Consider the following 19,327-nt stretch of genomic DNA (forward strand, 5'->3'; position numbering starts at 1 on the left):
TTTTTCCATCCCCCCTCACCCTCCTGTCCTCCTGCCTCCTAGACCCTCACCCTGGGCAGCGTGGTCTCCACCCGGACCTACGAGAGGGCGGCGTAGGGGCCGGCGCCAGCTCCCTGCCCGCCAGCCGGTGCCGAACTCACCACCGAGTTGCCTCTGGCCTCCCCTCGGCTGCGGTTCGTCTGCGACCCGCGTTGACGTCGGAGCCCTCCGAACCCGCTGCGGAGCCGTCTGCCGCCCTGATCCCCGTTGTCTCGTGGGGGGCGGTTGGGGGTTTGGGCTGTTACTTTGTGTTTTTATTTTTTTCCTCCTTTTTTTTTAAAAAAATAACAGAAGATCCCGTATGGGAAAATAATAAACCCAACGTTGTTACAGCTCTGCGAGTGGCTTGCTTGGAAAAAGGCTCTTTGACACATGCGTGGTGTCGGAGGGAATCCGGGGAAAGGGAATCTTCAGCCTGGAGAGCGTTGCGGGATTTGGTTCATCACATCGCTCCCGCGTCCCTCCTGAACCGCACCGGCGGTGGTCTCTGTCTTCCCAGCTCGGTGGGACCCGTCCCGCAGCATTCCCGCTGCTGCAGAGCGGGGCTCCCGGGCACGGAGAGCTCTGGCAGCCCAGGGCCGTCTCTCCAGGAGGCCCCCCCCCCCCCAAGCCACCCATCTTTCTCCATCGCAGTGCTTTCTGCCAGGGGCCTTGCAAAGGTTCAGGCAAGGAGGCCACCTGCACCGGCGCTTCCTGGGCCGTGGCACATGCCACGGCACGCGTCGTGGCCCACTCAGAGCAGCCCCCAGGCAGCAAGGGGATTAAAATGCCGGCGAGGCCGGCAGGCCTGTCTCGGCTGGTTCTCGGAGCCGCTGAAGGTCAGGGAAAAGCACAAGGAGAGGCAAGGTTAACCGAGTCCCCTTTCCTTTGCCACACCTCCGTTGACAGAGAGAGCAGAAAGGCTGGCCCACCCGCCAAACGATCCGATCCGTGGCCCGATTCCCCAGGGAGCCRGCCCACGAGCTGGCACATGGAGCCGAGCACCCAGACTGCACCCGCGCTCCCGCCTGCCCGCAGCAAGGGGCAGGACCAGGCCTTTCAGCAGCAGGTAGAGCCTGTAACCACACGCCCGCCGATTCTGGAATAGGGGTGCAGGTCACTACAGGTTTTCTAGCCCCTAAATTGTATCAGTGAACCAGCTGTTTGGCCACTGACTCTGTGGATTCAGGGTTTCGGCTAAGCCCACCTACCAACCTCAGCAGGATGCAGCCACAGCAGTGACAGATGGACACTCAGCTTGGCTTTTTCCACCCCCTCCCCCCTCGGGGGGGGGAATATTAGTTTACTACAGTGGCAGCTCTGCTATAAATCACTCGGGATACAAGCACGCACCACTCCAGCAAAAGCAATCTTTCCACCACGAATCCAGACCAGCCGCTATCTGCCAAAGCATCATCTGATGTTACGCCTGACAGCAAAGCAGCCAAGAAACCAAGGTCAAGAGCACATCGCATCCAGGTTTGGGAAAGGAGCCTGCCCAAAGGGAGACAGTGCCGTGGGGAAGCGGTGGCATTCAATCTAGGGCTCGAATCTGCCCTGCTCAGCCCAGAAGAGGCCCAATCCTGCCGCAATAGGCTCATACGGGGGTGAGCGACACTGGAAATTGCCTGCTTTTACTGAAGTGCATGGACAGGGGCCAGCCTGCTTCTACAGGATGGCTGAAACCTCCTATTACCTTGACAGTGAGAAAAGCCACAGATGTGATCAGCATGCAAACCCTGTCGCTCTCACTTCCCTTTAGAGTCAGTGAAGACAAAAGCAATACAAGTGACTCAGCCAGCCTGTTTTTAAATAGCTCCTCAAAGAAGGGATGAATTGCTCCCTTCAGATTTCCTCTGTGGTCACCAGGGTCTACAGAGACCAGCCCAGATATGAACTGCAGCACAGGACTGCTTGACTCTCTCYAATTCCTTCCCCAGAGACCTTTGAGTCTAATTAAAAGATTTATACTTCAGTCACTACTTTACCTTGTTACCAAAACACACCATAAGCCTTGCCTTCTGCTCTAACAGGCTTCTTTTAGGGGGTCACCTCACCAGCTCCACACCACAGAAAACCTCTACAAAGCAACCAGGGCTCCTACACAAGCATWTTCTCCTCCCTGCCATAAGTAGGCTTTCAAAAAACTCTAATGCAACTCTCATCCACTCTCAAGCAGGTATGCCTTTGTTTTACTGCCCAAGACGAAGCGCAGGGTACACAGAAGAAAAAGAAATGCAGTACAAAGTTCAACAGAGATTTGATAAATTTATTTTCCATCATTTACAAAGCCAGCAAACACACTACACAATGTTTACTTAAAATATCTCCACTCACTGAGTTGCTACTGAGTCTCCCACTCCAAATGTTTACAGACAAAACGAATGAAACAGAGGGAGGGTTTCTATACCGAAGCCAAATGGCTCCACACAGTTACCATGAATGAAGCCCCTCTAGCATGGAGGCAGTTATAATACTGCCTTATGCTGGGAAAAGAAGCAGGCAACAGCACAGATATCAGCTGTCCTTTCTTGGAGCTCTTCTGAGATGACAGTACTAGGCTGCGATTCAGTTACCTCATAGTTACACTGATCTAACAAATCATATGTGGAGCAAGCCCGAGCWGCAGAGCAGTGACTGGTGAGTACAGAGCTGTAAGGAAGACATAGCTTTGCTGCAGGGTCCAGCAACAACTCCCCCTCGAGCTCTCTGCAGGGGTTGGTGGGGGAAAGCGTGGCCAGGCAGCAGAGCTCCACCTTTTACAGGCACCCAGGGGCAGGGGCTGATGTCATGCATGCTCCTTACAGCAGGCTAACGCTGTCCGAGGGAGTCGCGCGCAGCACCGGCGGCTCACCCAGCAAAACACAAGGCTACGGGACGGGAGAGGTACTGATGAACTGTTGTCATTAGCCTATTTTTCAGGCATGCCCACTGGTGGGAGAAAGCGGCAGCCCATGTCTAAGGTGACAGTGGACAACTAGTATCAAGGTCAARATCTCAAACAGGCTGAGTATTAGTTGTAGAAGGAAACACCTTGTCCTTGGAACAAGGAATGCATTGATTCAGTTCTGCTCTCCCAACAGTATTTTCCAGGGATTCACAATGTCAGTACCCCTTTGCCTCTGCTTGCTCACTCACTCCTTGTGCTTTTTCTTATGCTTCTTTTTTTTCTTCTTCTTCTGAGCCTTGCTGGCTTTCCCTGAATGTTTGGCCTTCTTACTGGCTGGCTGAGCCCCATCGCTGTCAGAGTCAGAGCTGTCAGAGTCAGACTCGGAAGACTGCTTACTCTTGTGTTTCTTTTTCTTCTTCTTCTCCTATTGAATGAAAAGAAATGTGCAGGGCTTGTTTATTGGAAAACTGTCACTTGTGCTCTCCAGGGCAGCGAGCCACTTTCTGTAACAGGTGCCTTCAAAGCTGCGACGCAGAGCTGAGCCTTCTCTCTGACACGGACACAGCTTCTGCCCCAGCTACTCAGACTTAACCAGCGACCACAACCACATGAGGCACAATGTAACAACTATCAGTAGAGATGGTAAAGACAGTAGAAAACGTAAACCCAAGCCTCAGAACCGTTACTCACATCATCATAGGAGAGTCCATGCAATCCCTCCAGAATCAGGGCTTTCTCAGTTATTTAACAATATTATTTTTAATAACATTGGCAGGATGAGGCCTTTTGCCAACAAAATAGGTTTCTAAAATAGCAGTTGGTAGTCAGTATCACCTCCCCCTGCTTCCCCAGAACATCAGCGCAGAGTCACAGGAAATTAATGCTAATTCACTGGAGCACTACTGACAATGCGCCGTTCTCCTTGCAGGAAAGCTCAAGCCCTGCCAAAAATCCCAGAAATGCCAGCCAAGGAAGCAATTTAGGAGTCTAAAATGCCACCATTATGTACCTTAGGTCTACTGAAGGAGGCAAGCTGACTCTGCTCTGCTACGCCCCACTCACCTCCCAGCATGGAAACACAAGGGGTCCTTACCACACCACAGCCCCCAGCACAGCTAGGACGGGCTGCATCTGACACCACAAGGGCCTAAACCTATTTCTTCAAATTCAAAGCTTCTCTCCACCCGGATGGGGAAAGTGCCCTTTAGCAAGCAGTAGCTGCGCTCTCCTTGCGCAGCCTCCAAACAAATCATACATATCCTCCCGCTCTTGCGGCTTCCCACCGTTTCTGCACCGCACACAGGCAGAAGCCGCAGGCATTAACGAGCTCTGTACTTTATTTCTGCAAAAGCCCCGAGGCAAAAGCTACAGAGTTCAAGAGGGATCTGACATTTACATGCAGAATAAGAATAGTTGGTGTTGGAATAAATATTGTAAAGACTTTTGAAAGGGATATAAACCCTCAATTCTGAGGCCTCATACAAAGCAGATTGCCCTACAATCAGTACTGCAGCGCGCCTTCCCCCGAAATCGTGTCACGCAGACAATCCTAAAGTAGACAGACTATCTTATGACACAGGATAGCGATTTGTATATATTTAATTAGACAACAGTAATGAGGAGGAGGATCCAATTTGCCTGTGCTGGCAGCATGCTCACTTCCACTTGCAAAAGCAGTGGAATGATGGATCTCTGACTCCAGGATTTTAGATTAAACAGGAAAACAGGTGGATCAGAAGGCACCAGCTGGTTGGCTTGCTTGTGTGGAGAATAAGCAAACGAGTCGGATGCCAGTTCAACTCGCCTCTCTAGTTCCCCAAATATTCACAAAATTATTATATTAACCAACTCTTAGAACAAGACATAAAGGTTTTAGGGGGTATATTTTAGGAAGATACTTTGAAAAAGAAAACTTCCTGAAGAAAAATGAGATGGTGTTCTCCAACACCCACAAGATCCTGKAAAGTAAGTGAAAACAGCATTTGGATGAGTAGGTCTATAAACACTAAGTAATTGTAATATTTTGTAAAGCACATCAAGATTGTCAACAGCAGTAAGGGACCCACTGATTTCTTCTGTAGTTGTATCAACATTAAAAACAGACCATCCTGTGCAAGTGGGTATCGTGAATTTTCATCATAGTTCAAGGACACAAAGAYGGCATAAGAAAGCAGCAAAACAGGGTTTCCTGAAGTGGAGATGGGCCAGTAAGACAAACCAAGCCAGCGCAATTGCCCGTGAGAGGCTTAGATACTACCAGCAAGGAATGTAACCCAGCAAGCAAATCTTGCTGCTTTGACTAAACCATATACTGGCATTTTTACTTAAAGTGAACTACGCATTCCTGAAGGATACATGTGTTAACTGCCCTGGAACTGGTATGCTTGTAAAGCTGAGCACAGTCTTTCCGAAATCTGCTGCAAAACAGCATCCTATTTTCTTCCATAATTGAACTGTGCAGCCAGGTCCTAATAATACATGTACTAATGTTAACTGTCCTACATTAAGATTTTTCCCAGTTGTGGCCCAGCTCCTTTTTCCCCTCCTCACACTATCTTTTGCTGGATGCATTTCATTTAGACTTACGTCACCCTGCTACAGTAACAGATGCTGCATTCTTTGTGCACTGCCCAGGCCCAGCAATCCCCACAGTTCAGCAGGGGAGARGGCACAGTTAGTATCATAACTGGGGACGAATGCAAACTTGTGAAAACAGGTTCCAAGTGGAGTGCAAACAGGGAGCCGTGACCACTGGCATAGCTGGGCGCTGCCTCCCACGCTCACCACCTCCAGGGAGGTGAGCTCTCCATTCGGCAACTGTAATGAGTTTGCTGAGCCTCTGCCAGTGGGTGGGAGAAGTCCAGGGCATTCATTCAGTGTGTCGCTGGCCCAGGCAGAGGTGAGCCGGACACACAGCCACGTTCTCCCTTTCCTTCCTCCTGCTCCCAGCCAATTTAAACAAGTTAAAAGATGGCTTGGTCAGAGCACAGCTGTGGAGAGGCCTTAGGGAGCCCTACAGTCAGAGATGGATAGCAGTCTAATGACAGTCCCCAAAAATAACACTTTCAATGTTCGTCATATAAAACATCACTTACACTCTTCCATGTAATGGGAGAAGTCTGGAATCCCCAAGCTAACAGCTTGGCTTCTTAGCTTTGCCCAGAGAGTCCCAAGCAATCTCAGGGCCATCCTTGGGCTCACAGAGCTTTACTAGAACAGCCTTGCTGTAAATCACCCCTGATGTGATAGTCTGCTAGTGCCGCGCATTCATTTGGGGAAGAAACAAGGAGCAGCAAGGCTCAGTTGTACAAATCACAGGGCTTCAGACAAAAACGAGTCCTCAGAGAGGCCTCCCTCCTTGATCAGCTGCTATATGCTCACAGCCAACCTAGGAGAACAACTAAGCTAAGGAGAGAAAACAATTGCATGGTTACGCAAGGGGAACAATAGCGACTGGCAGTAGATGTCCAAGAGATACCTGCACAAAAATGAGAACAGCCCATTTTGGAAAAATATTTCCACCTGTTCCAACACAGCCAGACACAGCACGGGGCTATGAATGGGAGCTGCAAGGTGCAAACCCAGCACTGACAATTTTGAGGGCCACACTGAGTCACTTCACCTCCCTCGGACGCCTGCAGGTGCTGCCCGAGGCTTGCTCCACACCCACTCTACCCAGGTTAAAAAAAAACAAAACAAAACAAAACACAGCAACCCTGGCTGATAATTGGTCCAAAGAAAACTCTCTTTACACAAGGAAGCACAAGAAAGGCAGCATGTGCTTATTCRCCTACTGGACTACAAGCTAAGAAACTAGCACTTACCTGTAAGCAAGGAAAGCCAGAAGTACCTACTGTACACTGTATGAAAAATCAGTCAAAGAGGGAAAAATTCCCTGCAACAACGCATTTTACACTCTTGACTGTTTTGTTTGCTGTAGGCTTGAAGGTGCTTTTAGCTCAAGTAGCTCACCAAGGCAGGCGACAACGTTGAAACCCATGCTCTAATTTAGACAGGCATTWATAGGGAAGGCACAAGGTATTTTACTAAGTTGCTGGTAGCGCTCCAATGCTTCCCTTAAGCTTCCCCTAAAAGGCAAATTCTCACAAAATTGCTCTGGAAAATGCAGTGCTTCAACGCTGAGAGCACAGAATAACCTCTGCATACGCACGGGTAAGAACAGAGCATGACAGCACATGAATTCTGGTAATGTTTTGCAAGATGCTCAAGTTAAGCGAGAATTAGCAGAGGTGAATCTGAGCAATGCTACAGCAAGGATACAGACATCCACAAAGAGAAGCCTGGGTTCTCTTTAGGTTCTACGATAACTGATATCTTTCAAGATTTGCCAAAGTCTAGATTTTTCTGTGAGACATTAAAGTCATAACAAAATCCTTTACCCATAGATTAAGGGCAGAAGCAAGTCACGATAGGCTTTAGAAGATGGTAAAGAGTTAAATCTTTAGAGAAAAGGATGCAGCAGGAGAATTTTCTCAAGGTTTTCCAGTCTGTGCACATGCTGAGAAAGTTTGACAAGACCTTAAAACAGAATTTCATTCCAGAGCTTGGGAAAACTTCTCAGCGTGTGAAGGCTGAACACAAGACAGGATGTCACATCCACCCCTTCGGAACGACAGTCTCCTTTTTAGGACAGTCCTATCTTAACAGCCGAACCATTCAGACCAACRCAAAACAAATGCTTCCAGATTGTTAATGCAAACACCACAGCAAAAGCACACAACTGGGCACTAGAGAAGTCTAGACTGCAAACATTGCAGGGAGTAAAGAAGTTACAGAAGCGTTCAACATCTTCTGTACCACAAGCTAGCAGTGCTCTGAAACCATTGCAAGTAATAGCTTTCTATTGGACTGCCAATTTCTTTAAACCCAGCATCCTGGTACTGGATGATAAGCACTGAACTGCCTTCCTGTGCCCTACTGGTTACTAACCACACCGAACTGATCCTTGAGCTTACCACGATTGTGCAAGAGGGGAGTGTTTCCCTGGTTTATGCATCAGAGACACCAGTGCCAAAGTTAAGGCCCAATCTTTGCCCTCAGCTACAGCAGCAAAGCCTTGCCGCACCCTCGTTGCAAACTAGTCTCCAGAATTGATCCCTGATGATGGATGAAGATCAGGCTAAGCTCAGCTTTGTTTTAAAGCCACACCCAGGCATTTGCCCTTTACTGCCAACACTGGGCTTGTATAAGTAATAAGATTTTGTCCAAACAAACTCCAAACGTAAAGATGCTCAGAGAAAGCCAAGAAATACAGAAGCTTTCATGTTACGGTTCTGTATCTGTCTTGTCCAATTCATGCAAAAATTATAACGCTAGAAAATGGAACCAACTTGTCTTGAAATCACTCATATGAAAGACTTGTGTTGGCAAACAGAAGAGGAACAGACTGAGCCAGAGCCCAAAAGAGCTGGCTTTCATACTATTCTAGATATTCTGAAAAGGCTGGTGCTAGGAATGGACCATACTAGCACAAAAAGTTCTGTTTCCTGTTCTTTGTAAGAAGAGCTGCTTGGGGCTATGTTTTAAGAATGTTACGATAGTTCATTCTTTCTAAAGGTATTTGATTTTGAGATAAGAGGGGAGTGTCCAGAACTCTCCAAGAAGTTTTAATATTCTTTCACCAAACCCTCTGTACAATTATGGTCTTATTCTGAGAGTTTATGTCTGCCCTTGCGAAAAGTTAGAATGGATTTCCAGGATTTCTGCATCTCCAAAAAAGGTGCCAGCATACCTGCTAGGTTTTTATATTCTTAAAATAAAGGGAACTTTTACCACAACAGTCTAATTCCAAACAAGATTTATCATGTAAATGTAAAGGATATAATGATATCCCTTGTTTAAGAACTAGTTAGAATTAGTCTGATGAGAAGAATCTAGCATATGGCCATTTATATAAATATAGGGTAATTTAGAAAAGCATGGAAAATGCCAATAAAAGAACAGCATATATTTGAGGAGAGTGAACATGGTTGAGCAGCTATGCTTTAAGCTAATGCTATTTAAGAACTAGTAAAACAAGTACTAGGCTAGGAACTAGGATAGACTAAGGCTTGATGAACTACAGGTCACTGAACAAACAACCATTTAAGAAGGTGTGGTTTTAAGTGAGGAGACAATATCTGCAGTAAGACTTCAAGGACATCTTTCACTTGACAAGAGAAACAGTGGCAACCTCTGCAGAAAAGCAGTTACAGGTCATATTTACCATGCMACTCCAATAACCTTCACAAAACTACACCAGGGATAAATTAATCAACGCATTTGAGCAGAAGATGGGACAGTTGTGTAAAATGAAAGGAGGTTACTCCTGGTGTTCAGAACAGTAGACCTTTTCTTTAAAAACAGACAAGGAGAAGAATCAGTAGGGTTTATTTTGTCTCAGCATGCCTCCCTCCTATACAGGCTCAGTATAGGCAAAGTGCAGTGTTCCCATAGCAGTTCCTTCACCCTGTGACCCAAAGAGAAGAAAAGTGAAAGGGATGCAGCAACATGCTTGAGCAGCTGTCAGCAATGCATCTGCAGATGCATTCTGGTACTTCCGCATAGCTCTGTGACAGCAGCACCYGAGCTTCTCCAAGTTATTTTCTCAGGGTCGACAGGAGACAGGACAATGCTCTCATGTGAATACTAAGGTGATCTGTAACCAGGAAAAACTTGTGCCCAAGTTCACATCAGAAGACTAAGTCAGTACTGAGAGCTGAAGCATTCAGCTGTCTTTTCTCCAGTAAATGCTGCAGGGCTCAGGTAGAAGAAAAGTGAGAACACTGAGTTCTTCAGTTCTACCTTGGTCATGATTCAGGTGGTCTAAAAACCATCCGTGGGTCTGAAGTTAATAACAGAAGGACTACTTTTTCTGAGAGTCTTACAAGTTATSATTAAAAAAGCAAAGAGTACCAGGGAGAGCACCAAACAGACTGCAAAGTATCAGGTCAACAAAAAGAAAAAAAAATATACTGACAATGAGCAGCCAGGAAGGTTAGTACTACTGCTGTGTCATTAAATGGATGCTTGGTAGATAGGGAACAGCTATGTATTCATTTAAAAATTGCAAGCTCTACTTTTATGCTACAAACATTGGACAGGGTCTGGTCAGCAAAGCAATTGTTACTAAGCAGATGGAGCTATTTTGATTGTGTAAATCCCTTTGGGGTTCCAGGCATGCAGGGAAGCACATAGTGGCTCCCAGACAAGATCACAGCAGGAACCTGAGACAACAAGGAAGCTCTTCATTTTGAGGATCCCACATCCTGTCTCCAAAAAGCTCAGTTTTATTTTCCAGCACTGGAAAACATTTGAAAACCTTTGATCTCCTCTTTGAGAAGGGAGGAGATCAAAGCAACAAGCAACATTTAAAGGAAGGCTGTTAATCCACAGATGAAAAAGCTAGTAACAAATTCAGGGAAGTGACCCACATATCCTGTAGTCTCAGCAGGGTAAGACTCCACAGGGAATCCCTACCCTCAGTGGACAGGCATTGATAAGATAAAGGAGTATTTGTGCACCTCTTAAATTCTACTGGGAAGAATTATATTAAGTAACAGTTACTTCCACTGTAAAGCAAAGCAAACCTTTACCAGATAAGTCACCCTTACTCCTAGAGGGAAGAGAACCAAAAGCAAGAGAAGTCAAGCTGGCTGAGGTTATTACCAACAGCCTGGTCTCACACCACTCCACAGTAAGACAGAAGCCTGATGTTTTAGGAAAGGTGAGAGTCATAGTTAACCTGGGATCCAAGAGATAACTCTGTTGTCTGCTTCCGAGACCAGAATAAAAATARTAATAAAAGTACGTGTATTCAGTCTGCAGAGTGCTGCTCTTATGCTGCCACACAGTCCAAGACATTCCTTGAGTAAGAGCCTGTATCTCAGGGAAGCAGAGCACACCACTCGGGACTGAATCAGGTACCAGGATCTGCAATTGGAGAGATCAAGTCCTCACTACTGGATGAGCTATCCTGAGCTCTACCAAGCAAATAAGAACTGAGGATTGGTAATCAAATTAAAGTTAACATAATTTTGTACTGACACTAAGGCAAAAATGAGTATGCCACAGGGCAGAGGCAAATACAAGGGAAGTCACTACACGCTTGACCTTTCTGCTCTGCTGCAGCCACCACCTAYAATTCCCCAAATTGCATCTCTCTTTCCAGGTAAGAATGCACCAAAGCTCATAAATAAATACATAATTAAACTTACTAATGAAAAACACAACTAGAAGAGACACTTCAGTTCCCAGTGTCACTCTGGGTTGATTTAAATGCAGGCTGACAGTCAAAACAGACCGAGTACAGGAGAGTGGGTACTCTCCCTGTACCCACTGTTTGCGCTCTTGTACTAGTGCTAGCACTCACGCAGCCCCACGGCAACACAGTGAGAACTAAGTCCTCAGAAGTCAGTTCTCACCGTGTAAATGCTGCTRCTGCACCTCTCCTGGAACAAGGAAACAAAATTATGGCAAGACCAGGCCTTACTACCTCTGCCAAAGTTTTACCCTCTCTTCAGCTTGCCCTGTTTGTAGACATTAGAAATCCCACCACCCTCCTTGACTGGCACCACTCTCCAAGGACTCAGACAAACCAAATGGCTGGTGGCTGGAACAGGCTTTGAAAGTGTCACGGCAAGCTGGACTCAGGCTGTGAAGGGGTTGATGGAACAGTCTGTCTAATTAAATCTAGAAGTGGAAGACTCCTATCTGCATAAACAGACTGACCATCACACACTTCTGCTTTCGATTCAAGTCCCACCTACTTTTTATACCCACTGTGCTGTTCCAGCACGCTCTTGAAATCAGAGTTCAAACAGTGGACATAAAAGGTCTCTTATCTCTTGAAACGTTCATGTGGACAAAGACTACTTTAGAGCCTAGAAATGCAATAAGCTCCTTGTGCAAACACAACCTATCATTTTACCCTGGCTTTTGCAGATAAGCCTAGTTGAAATCACACAGGCTGGGTCAGCATATCTGCTGCATCAAGGCAGCAGCGAGCGTTTAGTTCAGATTAAAGAAAGATGAATGGACAACAGCAGTGAAAGAAGGAAGACGGAGTTACTGCCAAGAGCCACAGAAATTCAGAAAACTTAAGTAGGGTCTCACAAATGCCAAGAAAAAAAATTTTTTTTTCTCATTGTAGGGCCTGACAGAGCTGTGCATTACAAAAAAAAAAAAAAAAAAAAAAAAAAAAGAAAGAAAAAAAAACCTAAGCAGAAAGTAAGAACTACTAAATAGTCTGCAGAAGAGATTCCTACAGAACCCGCACTTTCTTTCTTAGCCCAGGAATGGCTACTTATCCCCACCTTACTGTAGTAAATCAGAGATGTAACTCTGCTGAACAACACGTGTGGCCCACTTTTCTAGGCTAGCAGAAGTGCACCTTGTACCTTTTTTCTTTTTTTTGAAGAACTGTCAGCCAGACTGGTCTTTTTATCTTTTTCATATTCTGCTGTCGCTGCCTCCTCTTCCTCCTCTTCTGGAATCAGGCTATATTTAGTACCTCCAGGCTGCATGAAACACTCCTTAGCAAAATGACCTGCAAAACAGCATTCAAAGTAGTAACTCAGACCTTTTTTTTAAAGCTGCATTTCAGATAACAAAAAGGTTGTCATCAACACTTAATAGTCACACTATGAAAATCTACACTGCACTTTTTTCCTCTAGCATTCCAACCAGCTTTACATGTCCAAATTAAACAAGTCAGCAGAGCAAGTGCAATACAAGTCACTCTGGAAAGATTAATTAGGCAAAACTAAGACATTCTTGTCTGAACAATAAAGTTAGTAGAGACATGTCTGGGCAATGGCTTAAGCAGCCCAAAAAATGTGGATGGAAAAAGGGAGTCAACTGGTGTAACAGACATCCGGTAAATGAGACCAAAGCCACAAATACATGGGAAATCAGCTCAATTTGGTTCTACTCTGGAGACATCAAAGTTGATCTATTAACAGTTCTAGTGGAAACTGCACTTAGACAGCATCTGCCTGGCTTTTATGAGTAGACATCATCATTAAGAAGTAGATTGCAAATACCTAGAATTTGGTTTAAAGCTTTAGGGTTTCTTTAAATTAGTATTTTAAAGGTAGTTATCTATCATTACAAAGACCCATATTAGTGTTTAGTACAGCTGCTTTTAAAATTGTCTTCATTAACCTTCTTCAGATTAGTATCAACTCCAGCAAAACCACTACTCCGTGGCCAAATAACTTAAGACAGTAAGTAAGGTGCAGTAAAAATTCCACGTACAAAAAAACTTGAGCAACTTGCAGCTAGTCAGCAAAAGTTACTAAAAAAAAAAAAAAAAAAAGCATCAGTTAAGCCAACTTTCCATTTCTATACTAGGCAAAAAAGTCTTACCAATCTAAAATGCTTGCTTTCAGTTTTAAGAGAGCTGCTTGCAAGCTAACAGCGTTCGTAACAACTAACCATTAATTTCTGTTGAGCTTTCTTGTCATAATCAAGTGATTTAGTTGAGGTCAATGTTTAGGTCTTAAAATGCAAAACTGGAATAAGAGCTCAGCTTAACATGCATCAGAACAGACACAGGAAGACAAGAACTGTGCTCAGTGGAACAGTTCCCTAGAGAAAGTTCAAGTAGATGTGATTTCAAGCAGCAAGTCTTAATAGAAGGAGCTCGTTTAAGTCCTTCCTTCAAAAGAGAAAAAGCGATAGAAAACGCACTTGTCCTTTAAAAGCCATTTAGAAGTAAAATTCAATCCCTGTACAATGACGCACAATCACAAGGCAGGCATCACTACAATCCTATCTACAGGTCACAATCTAGCCAGAACAAAGGTTAGATCAAAACAGCCCTATATGAATATACCTTTGCAACCACATTTCTTGCACACAGTGTTCAAGACAGCTTCAAGAGTGATCTTCTGACTAGTGTAGTCTCTGAACGTACGCTTCTTCCTCTCATCCTGACTGGAAGGAGAAGAAAAGTCCAATTTTCAGTGCACCTTCACCACCAAATCCATACACTTACATGTACACAGTCTGAATACAAGAGTTYGTGGGTTTTTGTGTTTTTCTTTCTTTTTTTTTTTCCTAAGCATTGCAGTAAAAGCACCCCTTAGTCAGCTAAACCAAAGAATGGAGCTGACCAACTACTCATTAGAATAATGTTAACGTTGTTAACACACATTATATGCCTTCTTCTCTTTCTGAGCTCCACTGAACACTCTCCAAAGCAGGCAAACATATAAAGGACATAACTGCAGCTGCTTATTAACAGCTGTACTATGTAGGTAAATATATGTACACACACACACACACACACACACACACTACTCGCTCAGGATAAAAACAAACAAGTTTTACTTGACCTACAAGAGATACCACAAGAAAAGACACACAAGGAAATTCTGACAGACCTGAGCAGTTAAGGAGAATATCTGATTTCATGGTATGTGAAAATGAGATAAATCCACGGTTAGAATGAACAGTCCTTCCACCACAAAGCACACAGCCATCAAAAAATGCAAGAACTAAGATCCTGCTGCGCTGCAAAGGGCTAGAAATTCCTGCAGCTCTCCTTCCACCAGCTCCTGCCAGTGTTTAATCAGCATAACCAAAAGAGTACCTTTAGACATGCTTTCATCTAACCAGTCCATCTCTGAGGGGCTTGGCAGGGAGCACCCCTCATCCTCCAAAGGGTGAAGGTACTGAACAATTATTACAGTAGAAAGGCCAGGAATGAAAGATAGTAACAACCTGTCTGATCTGTTATACTCTGCTCAGTAGATTTACCTACTCAAGGGAAACATTGTTTGGGTCCAGGTCTTTTCCTGTTCCTTGGTTAACAACCTTCATGGAGAGGGAAAGTTTCAGTTTGTCATCCTTCATCTGAAAGAGACATGTATACAGCAAGAAGAGGAAACGACAGTGATGTTAACTAATACAATCAGCCAGGTCACCTACTGAGAAGGAATGCAACTGTCAGCACTGAAAGAAACTACTAAAGTAAGGATATTATGTGAAAATGATCCTGCTCTATTATATTTTATCTATATTTAGTTTTTAGAGTATTCTAGTTAATAAAACAGAGTATGTTAAGCAGCTACATCAGAAATAAGACAACAAGATCAAACTATGTGTCCATTCATATTAACATGCTGCATTTAATATGAGCAAACCAAAGTGCTGCGGAAGAACAAGTATGTTTAGGAACTCCGCTGTAATTCTCAAGTAACCCGCCCATAAGGGAGTTTCCCCCAGACCTTCAGCAGATTTGCACCCTGAAAAATAAGACTTTATATCCCCTTTCACACTTACATCCTCTTATGAGGTTAGAAGCTTTCTAAGCATCTGTATTAGGGGCTTAACTCTTTTCTGAATCCTAATAAGCCTTTGATCGCCACATTATCATTTTAGAAACAAGAGTAAAGGCCACAGTTGAGTCCTTAGAACTTTCCATATTCTCCCTAATGCTACTATCTGTTCTGTTTTGCCTACTTGTAAGCAAGTGCATAACAATGAACTCTTTTCCTGTCCACCTCCCCAACATGTTCCTGCCCTTTGCCTCTAAAGCAGAGAAGCCAGGAATCCAAAAACTATGTTTCAGACCAAGAAAATAGTAGCTTAATAAAGAAATTACTACAAAGCTTTTTTTTTTCTTCTAAAAAAGACCACTCCACAGATAGTCACAAAGGATCTGTAAAATCTTTCCACATAGTTTTTATATACTATGTCAATACACATCAAAAGATTTTCAACCCGTTTCTTTTACCTTCCACAAAATGAGGTCATTTTTAATGTCAATCTTATTATTATCATTTGAAAAAAAATGAAATATGCAAAGCAATTACAACAAAATCCTCTCATCTCTAGAGGGCAGCAAGTTTCAAACTACATGAATTTGCAAAAAGAATTTTAAAAACTCACACACAAAAAACACCTTCCCACCTTTCCTCCCTAAAAAGTATAGTCCACTTTCATTGTTTCAATGGCTCACCAAAGCAAGCATCTCTGTTCCAAGGAATCTTTAAATATAGAAGATGTATCTGGCATCACATCTTTTCTTCACCAAAAAGCAATATAAAAGTGTAGAAAATAAAATCTACCCCCTTAAGGAAAAAAAAAAAAAATCGGTATTTTCTCTTGGGCAGAATTCACTGCCAATGATCTTTCCTTGAAAGCAACAGCCTCAGCTCCTTCCAAGGACGGACCTGTCCCTCATAACTTTTAACAGAATGTGCTTGTATTGGTGCTCATCTTGGGATCCTCTCAAATTGCTCATCTGGCCACCAACTGCACAGTTATGGAGCTGTGAGCTGCAGACAGGTATACAGGAAAAAAGAGGAAAGCATTTTGTCACTTTTAAGCCTAAATATTTATGAATTGTGTTGTGGCAAGTCACGGAAGGTCAGTTTCCGAAGTCTCATCTGAAGGCAAGCACAATTCATCTGTTTGTAAAACAGAGCATATAATACCTCCGATAAAGTGACCAGGACACTCCACTTCTGCATAGCTAATTGTTTCTTTAGCATTGTGTAAATAAAGTATACTGCAAAACTAGTACACTAAAGAACAAGAATTAACGTTACCTCTTTTCCAATAAGTTTCACCCATACTTTGTCTCCAACATCTACTATCTCTGAGGGTTTATCCACACGGCAGGATGACATGTGAGTCTTATGAACAAGGCCTGGACATATTTTTGGAAGAGAAAAAAAAAAAAAAAAAAAAGAAGTCTCTACTGAATGTCAGTTTTGTCCTTTAGAAGTTAGAGAGTACATACTAAGAGGTTTCCCTAAGCAAAACTAAGCATCTAGTTTCCCAAACATATTATCCAGATGAGAATCAGTTGGTTTAATCAATCAGATTTGTTTCCAAACAGACAAAAGCTCATCAACCTTTGCTCCAAATTCACTCCATGCTACTAAGTACAGGTGACATACAGCGGGATAGCAGGTGTCAGAAGAGACAGAGGAAGCTATGAGAAAAGCACAGTTCTCCCCAAGTGCGTATAGTTCTCTATTCCCCCTTCCCACTACCATCACTGCAAAAACAATTCAGGATTTCTGTATGAATCAAATGCAAGCAAAACCATGGGATCTGATCAAGCCACAAGCAACAGGGAGACAGCATTCTCACAGCCTCCAGACTGGATTCATCACTCCAAATTTTCATTTGTGCCCAGATACTCCCAGGGCTGGATGATTTAGCACTACGTGCAATGAGCTAGTGCCCATTACCACCTATTGAGACACCAGCTCCAGAAATGGAAACTGGACTTTCTACATTTAAGATCTTAAGCTACAGCTTGTGAGAGAAGCAGGCCCTGACTCAAAATACCAGGTGCCCACATGGGGAAAAAAAAAAATCTTTCATTTTAGCAGGCATTAACACCTCTCTATTCCTGTCAGTCCTCCAAAATCAACACAACCACTGGAGAACAAAGAGTACATTTCACGCATCAGCAGCACAATACTTTGCTGGCAATGTCAAAATCATTAAAAAACCCAGGCTGACCCGATCTTTTGTTGTGCTTGCAAGGTCATACAGCCAGATTTTCGGTTTTCTTTTTTTAAAACTTACCACTGACATATGCGGGTTACAGGATTATACAAGGAAGGATAAATACAGAAACACACCTTGATATCTAGGCTCATATTTCAGGGCATGTTTGCATCTCAAAGAGACACCCTTCCAGTAGTCACACTTCCATCCAAAAACTTGTATTAGAACTGGCACTAAAGTAAGCGTGCACTTCAAGATGAGAGTGGAGAAGTAGTTATTTGTATGCATATAAGCACTTGACAGAACATCCAGCTTAAATTGCCTCCTTTGTAAGTCTAGTTCATTTTGCTTTGCAGGTTTCCCACAACTATAAACAAAACTAAGTCAGCTTTTCTGGTTTATTTTTTATTTGAAGTCCACTTCACTCACCTTTATTTAGTTTGCAAACTAGTTAAAGTAAGTTGGTCAAATTATGTATCTCTAAGAATTTTCTATAGGTTGTTTGTACCTTAAAATGATTCTCTAAGATGTCTTGAGATTACCAAAAAAAAAAATCCACACTTGTAATCCTCTGAGTCTTTTCCATATTAATGCAAATGTAGCACCATGCTTTAAACCATTTGTGAGAACCTTTTTCTAATTTAACAACACTTTTTCCAAGTTAGTTGATAAATAAGGTAGGGAAAGAGAAAAAGAAGATCTAGTATTTTAAGTCGCTAGATCTGTCATTCTGGGGATGACTGCAGGGCCTAAACAAGTTAGCACTAAACTAGGTCTGAACAAACTAAGAGAAACAAACCTTGTTTCCTGCAGCCTGGGATTTTTATAAATGCCCCATATTCTGTTACAGTAGCAACCTGTGAAGAAAATTAATACAATACCTGAATAAGAGAGACTTGGTAAAAATCCTGTTTTCAAACCACCAACCACCAGTTAAAATATGCACACAAGGAAAAAAAAAAAAAAAAAAAAGCCAAATGGTTCTCGTGTTTTCCTTCAGTTTTAAGTTTCAGAGCTGGTGGGAGACAACACTCCTTGATAACTCTCGAGCAGGTGTGACTAACCACATACACACATATACTATCTGTATGTGCATATACATGCACATGTATCTACGTAAAGCTGACAGTTACCCAAACCACCACGGACCCAACCAGTCACTTCAACCAAAACAAACCAGCCGAGTTTCAACCGCTGCCCAGGACACGGGCCGTAACCTGCCGCCCCATCGCGCACCTCTCCCTGGAAGATAGCGTAGAGCTCGGGCAGCGGCTCCATCATCCCAGGCCTCGCAGGACGCGCTCGAGAAAGGCCCTGGGAGCGACGCGCAGCGCTGCTCCGTCACCTCCCGGCCGGCTTCGGCTCCGGCTCAGCTCATCGCACGCTACTGCGCGGCGCAGCAACCGCGCTCGTGTCCTGAGTCCGGAGAGCTGCCTTGAAAAAAAGATATATTTAATTAGCACCTGAAAACTGCCTCCCGCGACCACAGCAATTAATTAACAGCGTTCCCTGATCCAAGCTGAATTCGGCTACAATGCGACATTAACTCCTCGGGCAAGCGCCCAACCCCCCGCCACCGTTACTCACCCACAGCGAGCGCCACCGCCATTTTGCTCCCTCCCGCTTCCCTCTTCTCCCCGAGGCAACGCGGCGCTCCACCAACCGCAGCGCGCGGTGATCGCAGGCGACGCCCGGCRATCCAATCATATTGACCGATATTGGAGCCCTCCTTTCCTCCCGCCTCTTCCGGCTCCKGCGACCAATCCGCGCACACAGTGCCCCACCGGGTCGCCTCTGCTCTCCTTTCGCCATCCGCGCGCCGGAAGTGAGATCGCAGAGTGAGACGAGCCTGGAGCTCTCCGCCAATCAGCGCGGGAGGACTCGAYGGGGCTGCCCAATGGGGGCGCGGGGGCGGGACGAGCGGGCTGGCGCGCGGCGGCGATG

The 19,327-nt window shown here is 44.4% G+C and overlaps 2 protein-coding genes across 3 annotated transcripts in view; one reads left to right on the forward strand and one right to left on the reverse strand.

Annotated features, from left to right (window-relative positions):
* Positions 1 to 96, forward strand: part of LOC146589725 (fatty acid-binding protein, heart-like) — a 6,484-nt gene extending 6,388 nt beyond the window's left edge. Inside the window, exon 3 of the mRNA XM_085315743.1 lies at positions 43 to 96. Coding sequence (XP_085171869.1) covers positions 43 to 96 — 54 coding nt within the window. The remainder of the gene's footprint in view (positions 1 to 42) is intronic.
* Positions 97 to 2,266: 2,170 nt separating this feature from the next.
* On the reverse strand, positions 2,267 to 19,010 carry ZCCHC17 (zinc finger CCHC-type containing 17). Of its 2 annotated transcripts, XM_085315771.1 has the most exons (8): positions 18,971 to 19,010; positions 18,620 to 18,817; positions 18,183 to 18,240; positions 16,468 to 16,568; positions 14,676 to 14,767; positions 13,746 to 13,846; positions 12,307 to 12,455; positions 2,267 to 3,332 (listed from the first exon to the last, which is right to left on the reverse strand). In XM_085315771.1, the coding sequence occupies exons 2-8, from the start codon at positions 18,662 to 18,664 to the stop codon at positions 3,153 to 3,155; spliced, it is 726 nt and encodes a 241-aa protein (XP_085171897.1). In that variant the 5' UTR covers positions 18,665 to 18,817; positions 18,971 to 19,010; the 3' UTR covers positions 2,267 to 3,152. The 2 variants fall into 2 exon arrangements, with proteins under 2 accessions (XP_085171897.1, XP_085171898.1); XM_085315772.1 differs by lacking the exons at positions 18,620 to 18,817; positions 18,971 to 19,010 and adding an exon at positions 17,518 to 17,632 and having other exon boundaries at positions 18,183 to 18,242.
* Positions 19,011 to 19,327: the final 317 nt, after the last annotated feature.

The sequence above is a fragment of the Rhea americana genome, unplaced genomic scaffold (genome assembly GCF_003343005.1).
Source record: "Rhea americana isolate MKP2758 unplaced genomic scaffold, rheAme1 scaffold_439, whole genome shotgun sequence".
NCBI classification, from domain to species: Eukaryota; Metazoa; Chordata; class Aves; order Rheiformes; family Rheidae; genus Rhea; species Rhea americana.

Coding starts and splice junctions, on each gene's coding strand:
- ZCCHC17 (XM_085315771.1), bottom strand. CDS start 18,664: ATGATGGAGCCGCTGCCCGAGCTCTACGCTATCTTCCAGGGAGAG. Junction 14,768..16,467: donor TGAAACTTATTGGAAAAGAG/GTAACGTTAATT, acceptor TGTCTCTTTCAG/ATGAAGGATGACAAACTGAA. Junction 3,333..12,306: donor CTTCAAAAAAAAGAAAAAAG/GTACAAGGTGCA, acceptor TTCATTCAATAG/GAGAAGAAGAAGAAAAAGAA.